The sequence below is a fragment of the Heteronotia binoei genome, chromosome 14, assembly GCF_032191835.1.
Source record: "Heteronotia binoei isolate CCM8104 ecotype False Entrance Well chromosome 14, APGP_CSIRO_Hbin_v1, whole genome shotgun sequence".
Lineage (NCBI taxonomy): Eukaryota > Metazoa > Chordata > Lepidosauria > Squamata > Gekkonidae > Heteronotia > Heteronotia binoei.
In genome coordinates, this window is record NC_083236.1 from 17,926,615 (window position 1) to 17,949,416 (window position 22,802).

Genomic DNA, 22,802 nt, shown 5'->3' on the forward strand with positions numbered 1-22,802 from the left:
GGAGAGGAGTATAGTGCTGTGGAGAAAGAGTGTGGGCAGTGTGATAGAGGGTTAAGCTGCCTATAGCACAAGTCACAAAAATGTGTAACATTTATTATAGAGAGTACACAAAAATGAATAATTTAAAACGTTATGTCTGACTATCACTTTTGATGGTGTTACCTCACATCCAATGCAATGTTCCCTCTAAGCTGCAGAGTCTTTGAACAAAAATTCTTTGTGAGCTACTAGTGTTAAAGCTGTGAGCTACTGGCATTAAAGCTGTGAGCCACTGCACAAATTAGTGTGCTCTGGAGTCATCCTTCCTGAGCTAAAACAAAACTGTGTGAGCTGGAGGCTAAAAATCTGTGAGCTAGCTCACGCTGACTCAGCTTACAGGGAACACTGATCCAATGATATTAGATACTCTGCACCAGAGAACCTTAAAGGTGAATATTCTGATGCATTGTGAAGTTTTCAGAATAATCCAGCTATGACTTATTTTATATAATTTCAAGTAACCACACATCATACAAAAAGCTACAGCTGACCTATTATCGTTTTTATTCCTGGATGTGTGTCTTTGTACCATTTTATATATTGACCACTGCGGAAGACTCTTAGGGGACGAAACACGTATGATGAGTATTGTGGTTATTGGAAGTCCATCAAATGTATATGTGAAATTGTATTTTGTTTGCAAATTTTATGCAGTCTGATATTCAGACATAATGTTCCAAATTCATTTTTGTGCGCACTCTATAATTAATGTTATGCATTTCTGTATTGGCTTAACCCTCTATCACACTGATTATATCTGGGTTGAGTTTCCCCACCCCCCCTTCTTTTCATTCTTTGAGCGAGTGTGGGCAGCCAGCAATTTCTGAGACTGCTACTCCGGAGCCAAGAAACGAGAAGGGGTATGCCTAAGAGCGAAGCTGCTGCCATACCTAGCAGCCTGTATGAAGTTTTTTTTCTAGGCTCTACTTTCCTCACATCCCTTTCTCCTCAGCCAATGTTTTCCTCAAGACTCTGACACATCTTCCTCAGCCTGTTGACCACTCCAGCCTCTTCCTTTTTTCAGTCCCCCTCCAGTTTCCACACACTCCACCCATATAGCTTCTGAGCGCACAGCTCAGTCTGTTCCTGTATCCTGTGTGTGTCTTTCCCTGACCAAAGTGACATTTTACTTCCTCTACAGAACGAATTTGGCCATTGTATTAATGTGTCTTTAAGCCTTCAGACAGTCTATGGGCATTCTAAGACATCACAGCAGCCCAGCCAGCAAGAGTGAATTGAAGACAGGCAGTTATATGAGATGGGTTTCCAAATCCCATACTGTGAAATAGTTACACAAGAGCACCTCTTCTTAGTTGAGGTAGACTATAATACCTCTGTAATATTTATCAGTGCAAAAAAGACCCATCCCAACCTTGATGTTATCATTTGCCAGGCAAGCCCACACCTTTCCTTTTGACCTTGAAGTCACAGTTTAGTCTGATAAGCATGCCTCAAAAATCAGGAAATCCCGAGGAGGGAGGTTTCAGAGCTCTTACACGTCACACAATTGGTGATAGATTGGGCTGGTAGAATTCTGGACTTCACTGCTTCAAATAGGGATAGAGTTTTTAATGTTGAATATCATCCCATAGTTAAAAATAAATAAATAAAAAGCTCTGCGTATAGTAAGCAAACACATCAGAGAAAAAGGTTTTAACATGAATCCTATCCCAGCGTGTTTGCTATCTCCACGCATCCAAGGAAGCAATCAAAATACATCTACCTACCATCTTACACAGTACAACCCATCAGCCTGTTCAACATGACAGATGCATTTAGACATCACTTGAAGCCACAGTTCTTATGCCATAATGTGATTAGCGAAGCAAGTTCCTTGAAAGAGCAAGTGTGAAGTTCTGAGGTGCAATTAGGCCTGTGTTTACAATGGAAGTGTTTTCTGTGGCTTGTAGCATTTTTGGCCAGCTTCATCTTCTTGTTATTGGAGAAGGGTGATTAGTCTACAGTTATCTATGCTATAATCACAATCCAGGCTAAACTACTGCAAGGTATCCTGAGTGGGACTGACATTTTGGAAATGTCAGCTGGTTCAAAACACATCAGCAAGATGTGAATGTTATAACCCCAGTTTTCTCTTGATAATGTTCAAGAAAGGAGTCGTGGCTCAGTGCTAGAACATCTGCTGCACATGCAGGAGGTCCCAGTCTTAATCCCCAGGATCTCCAGTAAAAAGGATTACGTAACAACTTAGGTGAAAGGTCTCTGTGTGAGACACTGGAAAGCTGCTGCCAGTCAGAGGAGATAGCAACCTTGATAGTCCAGTGCAGTTTCATGTGAATTGATGGACTGTGGCTCAGTGATAGAGCATCTGCTTTGCATACTGAAGGTCCCAGGTTCAATCCCCTGCATCTCCAGTCAAAAAAACTGGGCTCCGAAGAGCCTCTGTTAGTCAGTCAGGTCTGGCCTCAGTATATCACCCTCTCTTTCAGTATAAGGCAGGTTTATATCTGAGCCGATTTCTATTGCACATTACACCCTGAAAATTTTAACACCTTAAATCTTTATGCTCTAGTTTGTCTTATTTGGCCTCTACTTTAAATAATTGCTGCTAATTATTTGAGTGCTGTTTAATTTCAGTTTTCAATTTTATTGCTACTTTTGCTATTTTCTTTTTAAATCTTATGTTTATCGTTTCTGTTGTTCTGAAGCTCCTCTGAAATGTACTCTTGATTTTGCTGTTTCAGTGTATGCAATGTTTATTTTACTGCTGCTATTTTAATGTATGATTATTTTGCGCTGGCATTTTAAAAATTGTTTATATTATTATAATTTTATCTAGGCTGCATTGAGCACCTTTGGTGGAGACAGTGGGGTAGAAAAATAAACAAAAGACTCTCTGTCTCTCCTGACTCTACTGAAATGGAGAAGGAGAGTTTCATCAGCAGAAGGAGAACCTGTCCTTCTAGATTCCCAGATAACCTCTTCCAAGCAAGGCTGTTTCAGATCCCAAACTGGGGAATTGAAATAGGTCTAGATCCAATTCTCCCAAGCAAACCTGGCATTCAGAGTCACTCTGGTTGAGTATTTTGCTTCAAAGGGAATTTCTTACCAAGTGATAGTTGTTAAAAACTATTAGGGTACTTAAAATAAGGGTCTCCTCAGTTGATTGTAGACCCTAAGCAAGCACAAATACCGAGGAAAATATTAATGCTATTGACAAATGTATAATATCACTGTGGAACAATATCTAAGTACAAAACTCATATAATTAATGCACTACAATTCCAACAATATTGAACATACAATCCTAAATCCACACAGAGACAAACAAGGTCTTTCACCATGAATCCATAGGTGTACAAAATGAAGTTCCAGAAATATTGATATCCAAGAACATCGGACCCAAGAAGACCAGAAAATGAATGCAGGTCCCTCTGGGACCTTGACATCTTCTGTATTCATTTTCTGGAGCAAGAGATTGCACATGTGCAAGAGGAGCATTCAGACTGTTCCTGCACATGTGTGGTACATACATTGTGCACCCTGGCCATTCAGACAGCCAGAAAATGGCGTCATGTATGCGCTTTGGAGCTTTGTTACTGGGAGGTATCCGGTGGCTGTTTAATCTGGTCCCAACCCTGTGATGAGGTAAGGACGGGTGAGATGTGTGGGGCAGGTGTGTGCATATGATCGTGCCTGTCTAATCTAGAGAGGAGGGGTGGCTAGGGCGTACCAAATCTCTCATGTGATCACACCCAAAGTGCCAGTGACTGTTAGTACAATGGACAGTTGGTGGATTTATCCGAGCAACTTGTTAACCAAATGTTTTGGAAGCCCTTCAGACTACTTGGATCCATGATGGTTCTGTGGGGCTCTGTTTGCGGCTCTGTGGGGGCTGTTTTTTGGGGCTCTGTGGGGCTGTTTTTTGAGGTAGAAGCACCAGATGTTCAACATAGCTGTTGATGCCTCTCCTCAAAAGGAAAAACACCCAAGTTTCAAAAAGATAGGAGCACAGGGTCCAATTCTGTGAGTTCCCAAAGATGGTGTCCCCATCCTCCATTATTCCCAATGGAGGGAAGGTTTTAAAAAGGAACACTGTGTCTTTAAATGTGATGGTGTCACAAGCAGGGACCAGGGAGGGCCTTTACAGGCTGCCACCACTCTGGTAGTGGTCTGTCTGGGAGGGCCCAGAGCACTCACCTGGCAGCTTTGTCTTACTTCTTAGCACGTACCTTTTATCCATGACTTAAGAGATGTGAGGACCCAGGCGGTATAACAATAAATTTATTTTAAGTGCTCAAGAACAAACAAATGAGTTTTAATTATTACTGCAATAGTGAAAGGGAAGAAAACAATAAAGGTGATACGTAGAACCTAAAAGCCCTGACACAACTGACTAAACACTCCCTCATTCAAACCAGCTCACTCCTCTTTGGATGAGGGAACTTTCCTACCTGCAGCCTCTTCCCAGCTCAGCCTTTCCAGAAAGAACACCCTCTCTAGGTAGGCCTTTATTCCTTCTTCACAGGTCCAAACCCTCTGTTCTCCACTGGGCAAGTTTTCCCTCCAAAATTTCTGCCCACCCAATAGGGCTGCCAAGCCCCCAGTCCGGGCGGGGAATCCCCCGTCCAGGAGGTTCCCAACCCGCCGGCCCACATTGGGCTGATGGGGGAACCTCCCCCTGCATTGCTGGCGCGATGATGTCACCTGGAAGTGATGTCATCAAAATGGCGGCTTGCGCACAGGCCACTCTAGCCGTTTCTGGGAAAACTCTATGGTTTTCCCGGAAACGCCTAGAGCGGCCGGCTTGTGTGCCACCATTTTGATGATGTCACTTCCTGGTGATGTCATTTCATCGCGCGCGCACCGGGACTTGAAGAGGACTTGGCAACCCTACCACCCAATCAGAGTTTAGCCAGGATTTTTATTTTACCTTTAGGTGGGATTTAGATAAGCACAGAGAGGAAATCTTATTTTTAAGGAGATAAGTAAGCACCTTGGTAAAAGCCAGAAGCCCCAATCTATCTAGGCAGGTTCTGAGAAACTTGGAGACTTGGAGATAAAAGGGAGAAACCTATGCCTTTGAAGGAACCTGCATTTGGGTAGCTAGGTCCAGTAAACCTCCCAACCTGAGGTAGATGTTTTGGAGAAAAGGGCAAAAATATCACATTAGTGTTTGTTTATTGTAGATTGGCCTAATCACAAAGTATTAAATCCCTTGAGGAAAAGGTTGTAACTGCTGGGTTGTAACGGAGTATCATTTTTCCCATTGAAGCTTTCCATACATAATGTTGCTGAAAACTGGGGGGGTGGGGGGTGTTATTTAATTATATGTGTGTGGGGTTTTGCCTCCACCTGTGTCTTACATGTCCAATTGAAAGGTTAGTGAAAGAGGGACTAAATTTACCTCATAAGCACATCCAATATTATTATAAGAGCACCTGAAGAAGACACCTGTGGGGACACTCAGTTTACGAGCTACCAAACTTTGCCATAAACTCATATCACCCCATCTCATCAATGTGATTCAAAGATAAAGAAAAGCTAATGTGAGGCCTATTTTAGAAAAGTTCCAGGCAACCTCCAGGTGGTGGCTAGCAGCCTTTTTTTGTAGAAAAGGCTCAGCAGGAACTCATTTGCATATTAGGCCACACTCCCTGATGCCAAGCCAGCCAGAACTGTGTTCTTGTGCGTTCCTGCTTTGGGGGAAAAAAAACCCCTGGTGGCTAGAAATTTCCTGGGGTTATGACTGATCTCCAGGTGACAGATCAGTTCCCTTGAAGAAAATGGCCACTTCGGAAGTTGGAGTTTATGGCATTACACCCCACTGAAGTCCCTCCCCAGGCTCCACCCCCAAAATCGCCAGGTATTTCCCAACCGAGAGCCGGCAGCCTATAAACTGCAGACGACTCTGAGGGGAATCCTAAATATAATATAACCTTGAGCCTCGAGTCTAGTTAAATCAGGGCTTCATCCTACTCAGTCTCCTCCTGTAACTAACCATGATAATCTGGTAAGGAGGAAGAGCTCAGACAATTTACATACCAAAAGAGTCCCCTGCACTGTCATTATTTTTTTAAATGTCTCAATCTTCTAGGCATTCTTCATCAAAATAGTTGTTTTAAACATAACACTGCTACCCTAATCATACTTCCTGGGGAGCAAAATCCATTGAATTTACCGCAATTTACTTCCAGGTATCCATTCATACTATCATCCACTCATATTTAAGGTTGTCAGCAAATCTGTAGAAAAAGCCCTGTGCTTTTAGCAGAGGCTTCATGTGTAGAAATGGGCAGCTGAAACTTTTCAGGGCATGGAGCTCAGTAACATCACATAGTAAATAAGATCCCATTAAGCTTATATTGAAAGGACAGGATGGGGTTTTTTTCCCTACAGGCAGTTGGCAACCCTTGTTTTAACCATCCAGGAACAGCTCTTATTACTGTTGAGGTACAATAAGCAAGCAACTAACTGGTGTTGAATGCTACCACAGTGCTAAATACGTGATTCACAATCTGTCCTGTGACTTTATTTCAGCATAATTATTTTGATCATAGATATCTGCTAGTTTGGTGTAGCCAGTTTGGTGTAGTGGTTAAGTGTGCGGACTCTTATCTGGGAGAACCGGGTTTGATTCCCCACTCCTCCACTTGCAGCTGCTGGAATGGCCTTGGGTCAGCTATAGCTCTGGCAGAGGTTGTCCTTGAAAGGGCAGCTGCTGGGAGAGCCCTCTCAGCCCCACCCACCTCACAGGGTGTCTGTTGTGGGGGAGGAAGATAAAGGAGATTGTGAGCTGCTCTGAGACTCTTCGGAGTGGAGGGTGGGATATAAATCCAATATCTTCTTCTTCTTCTTCTTCTTCTTCTTCTTCTTCTTCTTCTTCTTCTTCTTCTTCTTCTTCTTCTTCTTCTTCTTCTTCTTCTTCTTCTTCTTCTTCTTCTTCTTCTTCTTCTTCTTCATCCGGTATTTCCATATTCATTTTGTGCATTTAAACCAGAAATCTAAGAAGCATTTTATAATTTTCCCTCAGTAGTGTCCGTTCCTCAAATCTAGTTGTATCTTCTGATAGCCCTTGCAGAACGCGTAGCCAAGAAGGATCAGGAACGTAGACCTTATTTTAGGGGCGAGGCCAAAGGACAGCATTCCAAACCCATATTGGCTAAGGAAAGGAGAAGGGATTTTTAGGGGACAACCGGGGTGTATTGGGGGGGGGGGGTTGTCCTTCAACATTACTGAAACTGTTTGACTCTCCCCAGCAAACCACACCGGTCCTACCATGATTTATTTCTATTCTTGGAGCTCAGCTGGGGGAAAAGGAGATCCAAAATAGTCATAGAAAGAAGACATATGCAGGCAGGGGAGGGGTTAAGCTCCTTTCTTCCATCTGCAACTTCTCTCAAGCAAATCCTTCCCCCAAGCATTATAAAGCAATTGCAGGCCAGATTAGTCGGTTTGCGTAGTTATCTGTAGCCCCACCCTAGAGTCATGTGTCTCCAGGTATAACACAGTGCTTCAGTTTCTGTTTGCTTTCCATATTGCTTTGCACTTCAGCCAACAGTTTGCCCTTCTGCTATTACAGCAATTTAGTTTCCTTGGTAGCTTCCTGTACAGGAACCTTTCAAGTCCCATGTTACGTAAGCCAGCCCTCTCTTATCTGTGTCATTATGATATGGTCTCATAATTTTCACGAAACTCCCAAGCATTCTAAATGATGGCTGTGTGGCCCTTATCTAAGTGTTTCTCGGTTCCTGTTCTTAACAATATTACAACCAATTTGCCAGCATATCCCTGTAAGCAGCTCTGCTGTTTCACTCATAACGTATCCAGAATTTTAGGATGGAAGCTTTTATGGCAGGTGATGAAGTGAAAAATACAAAAGAAGTTGGAATAAATAGGGTATGTTTAAAGGAACAAATATAGCAAAATGGCTGTGAGAAATGTGGTGCTCCAGCACCTGTTAAACTCCCTGGGACTTTAGCATCTCCTGAAACTGTATGAGAAGGATGGGTGCTTTGATAATAGAGCAGTTCATGGCTGGCAAGCTGTGATATGCTTAGTCTAAGTACTGGCCTTGGAAATCCTCAGGCTTGTGTGCTGCCCACAACTTTCACATGAAGTTCCTCAGTGGAAGATTTTCTGGTTTGAAAGCAAGGCACAAACCTAATTTGACATTTCACCTAATTTGGATAGCACAAGAAATTGTGGGTTGCTACAAATGAAAAATTAAAATTAAAACCTCATGGCGCAGAGTGGTAAAGCTGCAGTACTGTGTCCAAACTCTCTGCTCATGACCTGAGTTCGATCCCAGCGGAAGCTGGGTTCAGGTAGCCGGCTCAAGGTTGACTCAGTTTTTCATCCTAACAAGGTCGGTAAAATGAGGACCCAGCTTGCTGGGGGAAAAGTGTAGATGACTGGGGAAGGCAACGGCAAACCATCCCGTAAAAACTCAGCTGTGAAAACATCATGATGCAACATCACCCCAGAGTCGGAAACGACTGGTGCTTGCACAGAGGACTACCTTTATCTTTACTTTTTACAAATGAAAAGGTCTTTACTCTACATGCCATACAAAAAAGGCACATGTAGAACTGAGGACTGGGAGGGGGTTGTATGCCCTCCCTATGCCCTTCTGTATTAAATCCCACATGCTTAAACTTGGTTACATTGAATAATAAAGTGTCTAGGCCCTGTTCACACAGCGTGTTGAGTCCGTGTTAAACTGACCCAGTTCTGTTCCGAATATCTTTGCTCCGGATATTATCGATCAGACTGCCATACAGCAATTCGAATCACTCTGTGGTGAAACGGTCTTCTGCCGTCCACACGACGGCACCATGCAGTTCTTTTTTCCTTTTCCTCCACTTTTACGCACATTATGTGCATGCGTGCATTATGCACACATGAGCATGGGTTAAAACATGTGGTTATGCGATTCTGCACATATTGCTAAGTAGTAAAAAAAAATTGGTGACCATAAACTGGATATCTAAGGCTCCTTTTGCTCCAGGACAGCCTTCAGACATCCAGAAGTTGGTCGAAAACTATCCAGACGGGGAAACTACGAGGTAAAACCGGAGAACTCAAAAAACACCACAAAGGAGCAGGTAACAAAATACTCCGGTTCTGAGAAGGATTGGAGGGGGGAATACTACGAGACTACTGCAATGCCCTCTACATGGGGCTGCCCTTATACCGAACACGGAGGCTTCAGGTAGTCCAGAACGCGGCGGCCAGGCTGCTGGAGGGACTACCACGGTGGGAACCTGCGCGGCCTGGGCTGCGGGATCTGCATTGGCTGCCGGTTGTGTACCGTGTTCGCTATAAAGTGCTGGTTATTACCTTTAAAGCCCTATATGGCCGAGGACCTGCCTACCTAAGGGACCGCCTCTCCCCATATGTGCCCCAGAGAGCACTGAGATCTAGCTCTCAGAACTTACTAACAATCCCTGGGCCAAGAGATGCTAGGTTGAAGGCTACTAGGGAGCAGGCCTTCTCGGTGATGGCCCCTCGTTGGTGGAACCACCTTCCAGAGATGGTGCGAGCCCTGCGGGACCTGAACCAATTCCGCAGGGCTTGCAAAACATTTCTTTTCCAGCTTGCCTTTGAGATGGAACCCGATTAATCTGACGTATGCACATCTAGCCATCTTATAGATATTATGATCACAGTATTTTAGCACCCATTTATATTTTATCTATTTTAAATTAATTTATTATATAATTGATATATTAAAATTGTTTACATTGTTTTATATGAATCATGGGATTTCCATGTCTGTTAGCCGCCCTGAGCCCGCTTCGGCGGGGGAGGGTGGGATATAAAAATAAAGTTGTTATTATTATTATTATTATTATTAATACCGGGAGGCAGATGTTGCTGTCTGATCAGCCACTTTTAATCCAGTATGAAACAGCAGCGACAACTGATTATACTATGCGTCTGAACAGCCCCTAGGTGTGGCAAAAAAAATTTTCTATTCCATGGGCTGGTTGTTCTAGTGGTTCATATACCACAACATTGATACTGTTGTTTGAACCTTCAGTCAGGAACTCCTAGTATGCCTTTGTCTTATAAGGTTATGTAGTCCTCTCCTTGAAGAAACTATTCCCCCCACACTGAATATTTTCAGATTTAGTTGTTTCCATCTGTCTTGCCTTCCAGTTTCCATTCTGGTTGACATTCTCTACACCCTCTCCAAAATTTCAAAAGGGGAGGGAGGGGAAATCAAAGCCACATCATTTTGCAGGAGGTACTCTAAGAGGCTGTGGTCAGATGGGCAGTTTGGCCTAATATAGTTGCTGTTCTCTTACGGATTAAATGGACTCATTCACTGCCATATCTGGTGCCCGTTCCCCAGTCGTACTCACCCTGTTGTATGACATGTTGGATGCAGCGTAAACAACCACCGGGGAAGCGCGGTGCTTACAGATTTCTACACATTCATCCCATGTTTCCAATTCGCTCGTCCTTCCCACCGCTGCTCCTGCCCCCATGCTGATCGTGAGCGCACCAGAGGGGCAACATAGGAGCCACCAGCCCTTGGCGTGGTTTTATCCACCGATCAGCTGATCGGTGGTAGGGGAGGCCTTTAAAGAGCCCCAGGAATGCAGTGCTTTACTGCCGGTTCCTCGGGCATTAAAATCAAGAAGAAGGGAAGGGAGGAGGAGGAGGCGCTGGGGGGGGCAGATGTGGCACAGTGGGGGGCTGTGTTGGGGGCGGCGGGCAGCAAGGCTGCCCGGGGAGCTATGCGCCCTAGGGCTGGCCCTAGCAGCAAGATTAGCAATGTGCCCATACCACACCAACCTTCCAGTCTGACCACAGTCTGTAATGTACCTCTAAAGTAGCTTCTCAAAACTTAATTGATACTAAGTTTGTTCTGTTTATCCTTGAAATTCATTTTAGAGACCCAAGAATGAAAGTAATTTAATTTTTTCCCAGTTACTGTTTATCTCAGAGGTTTCAAAATAGAAAACAGGAGGTACCACATCAGCTGTTTCCTTACTGGTACTCCGTATCAGCCCATACTGGCTTACTTTCACCCTGGTAGAGGCCATAAAAAGTGACAAAACCCTCTTCAGGCTCTCTTATTTTCATGGTTCTTCATACTGTTGTTAACAGTTAACATTCTTAGGCCGAACAGAACTCTGAATTTGTATGTACCTGCAGTTGAAAAAGTTTCAGATTCCCCACTCAGTCACTAAGAGACCCTGAGCCAGTCTCCCTCTGTTTAACATAGGGTTAAGTGGGATACCAGAGAGGATGAGGGGATTGGGTACTTTCAATGATGGTATGACATCTTTTCCAAAGAAAACCTAAAATTAATGTCATGCTTCTCTAGGAACCGCTGGAAACTGCAGGATAAAACCACAGAGTTTCTGTGATTTTCCTAGCGAGGATCGACATCACTTTTTGGGTTTTCCCTGAAAATGACATCACACCATTAGTACAACAGCCAAGTTTTAAATTTTTCTCCTGTCACCAGTCCAAGCTGGGTTGGGGAATTACCTGCTCAGGATGGGGGTTTGGCAGCGCTAGCTTTACCAATTTCTCAGTGCTGTTATAAGGACAAAACAGGGTGAACCAGGTGTGCTGCCACTTAAACAATGTGTTCCTCGTGTTCTTGCTTTATCATCAATTTACATTTTTTTCTAATTTGGGCAAACCTTCTATTTTTTAAAGAAAGCGTCTTGCCTTTTACCGTTTCCTTGACCTTGCCACATGGCCATCCTGTTTATTTTAATAGTACCTTTCCTCATCTGCGGTATGCATTTTATTTAGACTTCAAAGAGCCTCCAGGCATCCTGTTGAGATTTTACGCTGTGTACTTTCATCTTTGTTTTGACTAATTTCCTCATTCTTCCCACATGTAGTCATGATGGATTTTCAGGACAACTTTCCATTAATCTAAATGTCCAGCTTAAAAGCATTATGCTTGCTGGCTTGGATCCTAAGTAGCAGGAGCAAAGTTTATTTATTTTCAAAATTTATAGCCCATCTTTCTGCCCCTATCAGGTTCACCAAGACAGGTAACAGATTAAAAACATGCATAATAAGAGTATATCTTAAAAACCATAAAAATGACAGTTTTACTAGGGTATGCCAAGCACATTGGGAATCTGCAACAGGAGATATGAAACAGCAAAAATCTCCCTCACCTCTTCGGCAGATGGAAAAGCCATTCCATGGGGACCTTCCTCTCTGCCAATGGAACTGCCTTTCAGGATCCAAGCTACTGGTCCCAATTGAGACCACAACATCAGGGCTGAGATCAGACATGCAGTTTGGCCTGATATAGTTCATTTTCCCTAATGGATTAAACAGGCTCGGTCACACAGCCACATTGGCAGCCGTTCTCCAGTCGTACTCACCCCATTGTAAGTTGGAGATGGAGTAAATAGACAATAGTTGAATCCTAGTGCTAATGGATCTCTGCAGACCCCATGTTTCCAGATGTCTGGACTCCCCCGTTGCACACTCAAACCGGTTTGGAAGTGTAAACCTTTAGTTAGTTAGTTTATTAGATTTGTATCCCAACTTCCCCACCAAAGCAGGCTCAGGGCAGCTCACAGTACGTAATAAAATCACAATAACAATTGAAATAAACATTAATTAAACAGTTAAAACAATTAAACAATTTAAAACAATTTGTTGCTAATTATAATTTAGCTTACAGATGGCGTTCAGTATTCTTAAGCATCCCATAAAGCTGATATATCGGCAGCTTCAGTTAAAGGCTAACTGAAATAATGTTGTCTTGCAGGCTTTGTGCCCTCAAGGCTCTGATCTCCTCCAGCAGTTGGTTCCACCAATGGGGGGCAGTGATTGAGAAGGCTCTTTCCCTAGTTCCAATTTCTTTATTTCCAGTTTCACCATTCTTTTTTTTTTTAACAGTAGAGCATGTGCACCCAAGAAATGTTTTCCCCAAGAAAGGTCAAAGTGTGTGTGTGGGGGAAGGGGGGATGGAAAAAATAAGACCAGACAGCGCACTCCATGGTTGACATGCAGCACTAACCTGAATAGTCAACCATGGAAGAAGTGCGCTGTGCGGCCAAATCAGGATGGGAGTCTGATCGAAAATATCGTCACAAAATGCAACGGAATACTTAGCACCACCTCCAAAGCACCTCAAGATGCCCATCTGACCGCAGCCCAGGTCTGTCTTGCACCGGGTCTTGAGCAATCGAGGACCTCCCTCAAATTGAGCCCGTTTCTAATAGTTTTATTGCAGACTCTTGGAAGCTTGCTTCTTTCCCGAACATGAACTTACCCAGTCAACATAAAGAGCATGTTCATTTACTTATTTCATTTATAACCAACTTTTCCCCCAGTAGGGACCCAAAGCAGCTTACACTGCTCTCCTCACCTCCATTCTATCCTTACTACAACCCCAAGAGGTAGGTTAGGCTGAGGGCTTGTGAGTGCGCCAGGGTCACCCAGCAAGCTCCATGGCAAAGTTGAGGTTCAGGCCTGGGTGTCTCAGATCGCAAGCCCAGACGATCCCTCCCTTTAATCACCTCCCATTGCTGGGTGGAGGTGAAAGTCCAGGAATTCTCGTCACGCAGGTGTTTGCACAGTTTGAGTGGACAGCGGTTTCCTGCAGGGGGGTGCAGGATACAAAGGCCACCAGGCCACACAGAGCACATAGCAACAGAGCCTCTCAGTTTGACAGCAACGAAGCTGCATCCTTCTCTCCAACCACAGGGCAAGAGAGAGAAAAGGGTGGTTTTTAAGGCTTAATGCTCAGTTTGTGGAAGTGGGTTACACCTTAGAAATAAATGTATGCAAAACTAATTCTCAGGCCTCAAGATTTTAAAAATTCTAATTCTGAAGACCCCACTTACTCTGTTCTTTGTTTGCGGCCTGGTCATGTTGTCTTCTGGGGTTTGTTGTGGTTCATGGGTTTGGGGTTTTTTTTGTCATCTCCAAGTTTGCTAGGAGACCCACCCATTATCACAAGGCTGTTTTAGTTATTTTTTAAGGCATTACTCTGTTGCAAAGTGAAAATTTGTTTTTTTTGACAGGAAGCTGTGAAATACAGCCTTCTTTACCCCAAGAAAAATGTCGCCCTACCAGTTGGGTGAAATTGCTCTAGTTTCAGTGATACCATCAATAATGTGGCTTCAGTTTAGACTACAGCTATATGTAACTTTTCCTTTTTTTGAATGGCAGTCTGTTATTTAACATCTTAGCATGTATCACTGCATCCTTTTGACTGCTTTGTTTCACATAAGAAATTTTGTGCGGTTGTAATCCAAGGGTGCTCATTCCTCTTCAAGTAACCATTGCCATCCATTTCCTTTATCAAACTCCTCTTTCTTAGAGAGCACTATCAGGCATCCTAGGGTTGCCAACTGCCTTGAGAAAAAGTCTGTCCCTTTAATGCAGGTTTAATGAGCTTTTCGTACCAACTGAGGTTCTTGACCTCCATCCTCCAACTACCCATTTCCATAGACTCTATGAGGGGTTTTTTTCCCCCTCCAGACAGTTGGCATCCTTAATTCTAACTCTGAAGCCTCCCCACCACCACCAAGTTGCTACTGAAGATTCTGAGCCCAGAGATGAGATGATAGGACAATCTCTCCCTCCTCCTCATGGTGAAGAACAAAGCATCTCACTGTTAGCTACAGTGGAACTTGGTAGATAACCAAACAGGTAGTCCAGGTGGGTCTGAAGCCATGTTGGTCTGAAGCCATAGAACAAAGTTAGAATCCACTGGCACCTTTAAGACCAACAACGTTTTATTCAGGGTGTGAGCTTTCATGTGCAAGCACACGTCCTCAGACAGAATGGAATGGAAACAGAAATATGTAAGACTGGTTTTTTTCTGTATCCATTCCATTCTGTCTGAGGACGTGTGCTTGCACATGAAAGCTCACATCCTCAATAAAACTTTGTTAGTCTTAAAGGTGCCAGTGGACTTTGTTCAAACAGGTATATGTAGGCTGCCATTTCCAGGCCACCCAAGTGTAGCCTGGTTAGGTATAGTACAAGGAAGCATTTCATGCCTAAGGGCTCCTGCATCAGCTTACTTGGGCCGCCAAGAAATAATCTCCCCATGTGTGGCTACTGGCTCCTCCTGCCAAGAGGAAGAGGATGCAGAAGACCGTTTATCCTCTCCCCTCCTGCTCTGAGGCCTCAGGGCTGCATGCAGGAGGAGAGAACAGCAAGACCGAGAGTGTCTTGCTCAAGCATCCAGAGGCCTGCAAGAGGGATGAAAGGAAGATCGTCTCCAGGCTCCAAGGAAGGGGTGCTGGAGGTCAGAGTTCCCAAACCATAGTCCAGGGGCCAAATCAGGCCCCCAGAGGGCTCCTATCAGGCCCCTGAGCAACTGGCTGTCATCTGCTTCCTTCTCCCTATATCTTGCTTCCTTCTGCATAACAGTTTGCTTTGCAAGGCTTGCTCAGTTGCACAGAAGCTACAGAGTAAAACCTCTATTTTCTCCATTGGCTAAGACTCCTCCCTTGGGGAGGGGGGAGGGGGGGAGGCAGAACTTGTTTTTGCACAGCAGAGCTACTGAGCCAAGCCTCTCTTCCTTCTATTGATTGTGGCTCCTCCCCCCTACCCCAGTTCCCTGAGGAAGGAGGGAAAGAGCCAGAGCTTCCTTTGCCCAGTTCCCTGGATCTCATGGGAGACATACAAAGAAAGCACCTTTAAGACCAACAAGTGCTAACATTTTAAGCATGTTTTAATTGTGTTTGTCTGTGTCCTTTATGAAGTTTATATCTCTGCTACCTAATCTTAAATAGGTTGACATGACCCAGCCCAACATGGCCCGGCCCAGCCCAACAAGGTCTCTTTTATGTCAGATCTGGCCCTCATAACAAATGAGTTCAACACCCTTGCCATAGTCCTTCTGCATGAAATCTTGTCAGACTACTGAAGCCTTCCTGCTGCTCACTTGGGTGCCTGAGCTGGCCATCTTTTCTCCCCACGTTCAAGAGAAGGTGCTGTACAAAACCAAGATTTTGTTTCAGGCATCACACTCACAAAACTCTCCCCCAGCCCTGCACCATCAAATAATTCACTGTTACCTCAATAAAGTAAAAACTGAGGGTCCTCCTTCACAGCTTCAGCCTACAGTACTGAGAAGCTTCAGTGAGTAGGTGGGAGGCAGAAACCTATGGGGCAGAGCTAGCCCCACCGCACTTGGATATGTATTATTCTGTGAGGAATAATGGAAGACAGTCTTCATGCCACGGGATGGAAACCACTCGCTCTCCTTCCCCTCTTATCACTTCAGAGTACCTCGTTCAGTGCTGAATGTATTGGGGTTAAAACTAGGTTCCTTGTAGGCCCTCTGAACACTAACAGCACCCCCCAATAAGTCCTGTAAGAAGCCACTTTTCCAGAGATGTGGGTCTGGTACTTAGCAAATGAAATGGAACAGGATTTTGCAGTCAGAGGGTGAGTGTGAAACACCAAGCTGAAGGACAGCTCAACATCTTCCTTAGGAAAAGAGCTAGGGTGGCAGGTGCCTGTAAGCCAAAAAACCCCCTGCTCAAATATGGGCCAGAGGATCTACAGCAAGTGAAGGTAGTTCAAAGGCGGAAGGGGCAGAGCCTCTGTGGGAGTAGATAGGCCAAGATGGAGGTCACCTCGTGATAATTCTGAACTTCCATGTTTGTCGACACCTCATCTTTTCTCTCCCCACAAAAAACAATTCTTGTGGGCTGTACAGCATTTCAGTGCTTTGGTTGCTAGGGGAGAAACAAGCCAGCAGCGTCTGTGCGGATGAGGCGAGGCTAGGAACGTCTCCCTGGCAACAGTGTGGCTGGAGCTCATGCTGAGGCTCACCATCCATTTAATCTCAGACCCGACAGACTTAATCTTAAAGCCTTCTCTTCCCCTCCCTGCCATTAGAAAATTTGAAGGTTAAAATCTGCCCCATGAAGACTTTATAGAGGGAGGGGAGGTGTAAGCCCCAGTTCCCAAGTCTGTTTTCACACTCACCTATACATGTTGCCCCCAGGTGCAAACCAAAAGGCCAAGTTGCTAGAGTGGTTGACTTGACCACTGGCCCACAGCATCTTCTCCTCTTCCTCCTCTCAGTGTGTAGCACCCAGGCTGCCACCAAGATGGCTGGGTTTCCATGTGGAGTGGGGGTCCTTCGTGGGTTTTGAGAATACAAGACCAAGGGGCAGTGTGGTCCCACCACTCTGGATGCCCACAGGCTACCCAGATAATTGTGGGGAGGTCAAGCAGGATGAATGGGTGCATGCAGGCCTACAAACCCAAGTGTAAGATTTGCGTGCAGCCCCCTTTCCAGCATGTGGTGGCTAGTGTCATTTCCCCCTTTTTGTTTTTATTCTGTAGGCCTTGAAGACCTCTTTGGGCTTTCTGTTAGGGGTGCATATTTGGATCTACACAAGCTGAAAATATACCCAGAAAAGACCTTATCAGTATTTATAGCCAGTAGCAAGTTTGGTGTAGTGGTTAAGAGCTGCAGACTCTAATCTGGGAGAACTGTGTTTGATTCCCGACTCCTCCACATGCAGCTGTTTGGGTGACCTTGGGCAAGCCACAGTTCTCTCAGAGTTGTTATCTCAAGAGCAGAAAGAGCATTCTCAGCCCCACCTACCTCACAGGGTATCTGTTGTAGGGAAAGGAAGAGAAGGAGATGATTGTAAGCCTTTCTGAGACTTCAAGTGAAGGGTAGGGTATAAATCCAATCTCCCTCTCCTCCTCCTCCTGGTATTTATACCCAGAAAATACCATATCAGAATTTTGGGAATATTTTAGAATCTCAAAGGCATTCTGGTTTTTTTGGGGGGAAACCAAAAGAAAATTACCAGGTATTTCCAAAAAACAGCAGAGAAGCTGGAGCAGATGGTTCCTGTCTCTCAGCGGTTTGTTGGGCTTCTACTGCAGCCCCTTTAATAATTAAATTCATTAAATTAAAATTTAGAAACAGGTGGGGAGAAAGCCAGCCCGAAGCTGAGCCAGCAGGGAGCACTCTGCTCCCCTCCAGTACAGCTGATCCTCAGGTTGTCTTCTAGAGTCTCTTTAAAGTTTAAAGTGCTCCCAGCAGGGAGCACTCTGCTCCCCTCCAGTACAGCTGATCCTCAGGTTATCTTCTAGAGTCCCTTTAAAGTTTAAAGTGCTCCCCGCCAGCTCAGCTTTGGGCTGGCTCTCCCCCCCCCCCCAATTTTTTTCACAAGTCTATTGGACCTGAAAAAAATTAAAGATTTCAAAAAAATCCTGGATCTGAATACTGTACCGGTGTTGGGATCTGAGATTTTCCAGGAATCCTGATATTTTTTCAGGTCCAATAGACCTGAACTGAAGAGTACTGGTGGTGGGGGAGAGGAAGGTTGGAGGTTTCATATCTCCTGAGGAAACAGATGCAACCCAAAGAGTCATCATCCTCACCCAGGTTTGCCAACTCTGGGCTGGGAAATTCCTGGAGATTTTTGGGGAGGCTGGGGCTTCTGCAGCACATAATGTCATAGAGGCAACTGTCCAAAGCAGCCATTTCCTTCAGGCGAACTGATCTCTGTAGTCTGACAACCAGTTGAAATTCTGGGAGATCTGTAGACCCTGCCTGGAGGCTGGCAACCCTATTCTCAACAGTTGCAGCAGCAGAAGGAGCCTGGTTGCCTGCAAAAGCCATCTCCAGACTCTCCCACTAATTCTTTAGGATTCATCACACGGTGTCCTATGAATTTAGGGGGAGGCATTCATGAATTTCCTGCATTGTGCAGGGGGTTGATGAACCTGGGGGTCATTCCAACTCTGTGATTCTGTGATTCTCAGTCACTCCCTCCCACAAAAAGGGGAGGGGAGAGATGGAGCTGAAAAGAAGACGCAGGAAGAGACGTGGCTTCCATTTTAGTATCAGGGACCCTGTGGGTAGCCTGCCCCTTCCCCTGAGGTTTCATTCCCTTTTGTTGAAACCCTGAGAAGGCTGAAACAGGTTCTTGGCAACCCAAAGGGTCACAATATTCAGTCATTTTACTTTGGGAATTTTGAGATGGATTGCAGGTGAGGCACTACCACAGAAGCGATGCAGTGGGAGCATTTCCCTGTATGCATCAATGCAGCGGAAAAGCGGAAGATTCCTCTTTCTGCAGGGGCCAGATTTTCAACTAACTGTGCAAATACCCAAGCTGACTGGTGCTTAATTAGTTGAAAGGAATTAAAGTGGGTGACCTGGTGGAGTTGGCCAATCCTCAGACCCCAAAGCTCATCCTGCATCCCCCTGATTCAAGAAAGCATCAGTGAGTTCATTCCGGCAACTCATGCATGCCCCACAGTTCCTCAGTCACACAGAAGAGATGTGCAAGAAATCAGTAATGCAAGGATTCATGTTCCTGTGAAAGGCACCTTTATTCTTCCTTGTTTTTTTGAAAACCACGTTTCTAACTCTTACGATTGTGAAAGTTGTGGGCATTAAGAAGAAGATATTGGATTTATATCCCGCCCTCCACTCCGAAGAGTCTCAGAGCGGCTCACAATCTCCTTTAGCTTCCTCCCCGGCAACAGACACCCTGTGAGGTGGGTGGGGCTGGAGAGGGCTCTCACAGCAGCTGCCCTTTCAAGGACAACCTCTGCCACAGCTATGGCTGACCCAAGGCCATGCTAGCAGGTGCAAGTGAAGGAGTGGGGAATCAAACCCGGTTCTCCCAGATAAGAGTTCACACACTTAACCACTACACCAGACTGGCTCTCATTACTGGTGAACGTGTAAAAACTTGAAAGACAAATGAGCTGGATTACCAGCAGGCAGAGAATTTAGGGTCCTAATAGCTTTTTGCCCACTCGTTAATGAGCAGTAACCAGATGAGTTATTCCATAGAAGCAAATTAATCAACACTAGCCCTTCAGCCAGCTCGGCTGAGGTCTGAACCAAAGGCTTCCTAGCTTCTAGCTTGTCTTCTTAACCACTATACTGCACCACCTCTTGCCATCTCCTGTAGTGAAACCAGTACAGAGGAAGGGGCAGAAGAAGTAGAGCCCAAGGTGAGAAGAGTGGCCATGGGGCGGGGCGGGGGGGACTCAGGCAGGTGATGCATCTGTGAGTGCCACACATAACTCTGTTCAGGGCAGGGCTTTTTTGTAGCAGGAACTCTTTTGCATATTAGGCCACACACCGCTGATGTAGCCAATCATCCTGGAGCCTACAGTAGGCCCTGTAAGAAGAGCCCTGTAAGCTCTTGGAGGATTGGCTACATCAGGGGTGTGTGGCCTAATATGCAAAGGAGCTCCTGCTAAAAAAAAAAAAAGCACTGGTTCAAGGTATAAATTTGGATTGTTTATTCATTTACATTATCTATAGTCCCCCTTTCTCGCACAGACTCAAGGTGGATTACACATAGTGAGTCAGAGCAATCAACAAAATGGGACATTCAATAAGCAATGTGTTAGAGTTTTAGAAGTCTGGAATCACCAGAAAGAACTGACATGTAGCACAAGTATTCACATGGCACATTAAGCGGTACAGGAATCACATAAATACTCACGAGAAGCTAGACACAGCAGTATAGACCACAGTCCCTAATCCTTTATCCAAGCACGTTTATAAAAACAATTGTGTGCAGTGCAACCCTGTTGCCCGTGTCGAAAAACTCTTGTTGGGTTTTGCATCATTTGAGAAAAGCCAGGAGAGCGGGAGTTTTCCTGACCAACCCAGGCAGTCCATTCCACAAGTCAGGAGCCACAACCAAGGAAAGCACATGCGTGTGTAGTTGTTGATTTTTCCTATTTACATTTTGGCACCAGTGTCCCCTCTAAGCTGAGTTAGCGTGAGCTAGCTCAGATTTTTGTCTCCAGCTCACACATTTTTGTCTTAAATCAGAGAAAGATGACTGCAGAGCACACTAATTGATGCAGCAGCTCACAGCTTTAATGCTAGTAGCTCACCAAGTAGAATTTTTGCTCACAAGACTCTGAAGCTTAGAGGGAACATTGGTTGGCAACTGCAGAAGCTCCTGCTGACTTGAACCAAGTTACGTTGGTAGAACGTAGATGAATACATAAACATCGACTGCAGGGTGATGTGATAGAGGTTTACAAAAATATGTATAGGATAGAGAAGGCAGAGAAAGAAGTACTTTTCTGCCTTTCTCAGTGCAAGAACTCATGAGCACACAATGAAATTCATGAGCAGTAGGCTTAGAACAGATAAAATTAAGTACTTCTTCACCCAAAGAGTCATTAACATGTGGAATTCACTGCCATAGGAAGTGGTGGTAGCTACAAGCATAGACAGCTTCAAGAAGGGATTGGGTGAATATATGGAGCAAAGGTCCATCAGTGGCTATTAGCCACAAGGCATAGATGGAACACTCTGGGGCAGTGATGCTGTATGTTCTTGGGGCTGGGGGGTGGGCAACAGTGGAAGGGCTTCTGGAATTTCGGCCCTGCTGGTGAACCTCCTGATGGCACTTGGGTTTTGGCCACTGTGTGATGCATAGTGTTGGACTGGATGGGCCACTGGTCTGATCCAACATGGCTTCTCTTATATTCTTACACCAATTATCTCATATCAGCACTAGAATGTACATCATAAGGTAAATCTGCACATCAAGCTGTGTTACCTTGGGGGAATCTTTTGTAGATCTTGACAAAACTTATTGAGATCCAAAGGCCTTCACACCACCTGCGGTAGCACTTGCACCTCCATGCCTCTTTGTTGCACTTGAACAGGCATCACGGATCTTGAACACACACTAGGGTTGCCAAGTTCCCTGTGGCCTCCGGTGGGGGACTTTTTTTGCACACGCGTAATGCACATGGTATGATGACATCATTCACAAGTGACATCATCCCGCCAACGATGTCATGCGCTGGGCACTCTAGGAGCTTCCAGGTAAACTCTATGGCTTTCCTGGACGCTCTAGCAATTTGGGAGGAAAATTCTATGGTACCATAGAGTTTCCCTCCCAAATTGCTAGAGCGTCTGGGAAAACCATAGAGTTTTCCCAGAAGTTCCTGGAGTGGCTGGTGACATCAGTTGTGGACCTCCACAGCGGGAGAACCCCTCCTCTGCCCGGGAGCTTGGCAGCCCTAACACACACTCGGCTATAAATGTGCACAGGTATACTCAGTCATATGAACAAGCCCACACAAGTTTTCTCTTGCTTCTCTAGCCTCACACATCGACAGCTTGCCCAACTCCCCACCAATTTACAAAAGCTTTCAGAGAGGAGAGACTTACATGCCACAGCGACCACATAAAGGACAGTTGTAAGCTAGGTACCTGCCATGTGGCTTTCTCTGCTATTATAGTACTTATTAGTGGAGGCTCTCACTATCTTGCAGGGGGGTGCAGGAGTAGAGCGAGAGAGCGACTTGCTTCCCCCTTGCCCCAGGAGACCATAGGCAAGATTTTAACTCAGCTCTTCTTCTTTCGTAGCTCAAGCTGAACCAGTATTTCAGGCTAGTTTTTGTGTAATAGAAGCCCCCTTTCCCCAGTCTAGGAATGGCTGTATGAGGAGGAAAACCCCTATAAGTGAGCATGAAGGGGAAAGGAAGACTTTATCAGAAGCCTACCTGCCCTGGGGAGGAGGGGCCATCAATTGCTGGGGAAAGCCAAGAGACGGCCCTGGGGTGGAGTGTGGAGACAGCCCTTGTCCTTGCTGTGCGACCTTGTGATGTGCAAGACCTTTGGGACAGCTGGGTGGGTAGGGGCACCTGGGGGGGTGACGTGGGTGGGCGGAACCCCAAGGGAGCTGGGAGGGGGCTGCATGCTGAGTGACCCTCTCCTCCTTTTTCTGCTCCTCATTAGTGTCCCCTGAGCGGAGCAGACTGTGAGTGGGGCCCTGCACTCAGGTATGTGCGCGTGGCTTCCCAGGGGACTCCAG

At 45.3% G+C, this 22,802-nt stretch overlaps 1 protein-coding gene across 3 annotated transcripts in view; it reads left to right on the forward strand.

Moving 5' to 3' along the window:
- PCDH1 (protocadherin 1) overlaps positions 1–22,802 on the forward strand; it is a 121,860-nt gene that overhangs the window by 92,827 nt on the left and 6,231 nt on the right. The window contains exon 5 of one of the 3 annotated variants that reach the window (XR_009556174.1): positions 1,181–1,357. The exons of 1 other annotated variant lie outside the window; for it this stretch is intronic. Coding sequence is in view for 1 of the 2 variants with exons in the window: in XM_060253579.1 (XP_060109562.1) it covers positions 22,727–22,752 (26 nt within the window). In the remaining variant the exon portion in view is untranslated. Of the gene's footprint in view, positions 1–1,180; positions 1,358–22,726; positions 22,771–22,802 lie in introns of all 3 variants that reach the window. One more of the 3 variants, XM_060253579.1, reaches the window with a different exon arrangement.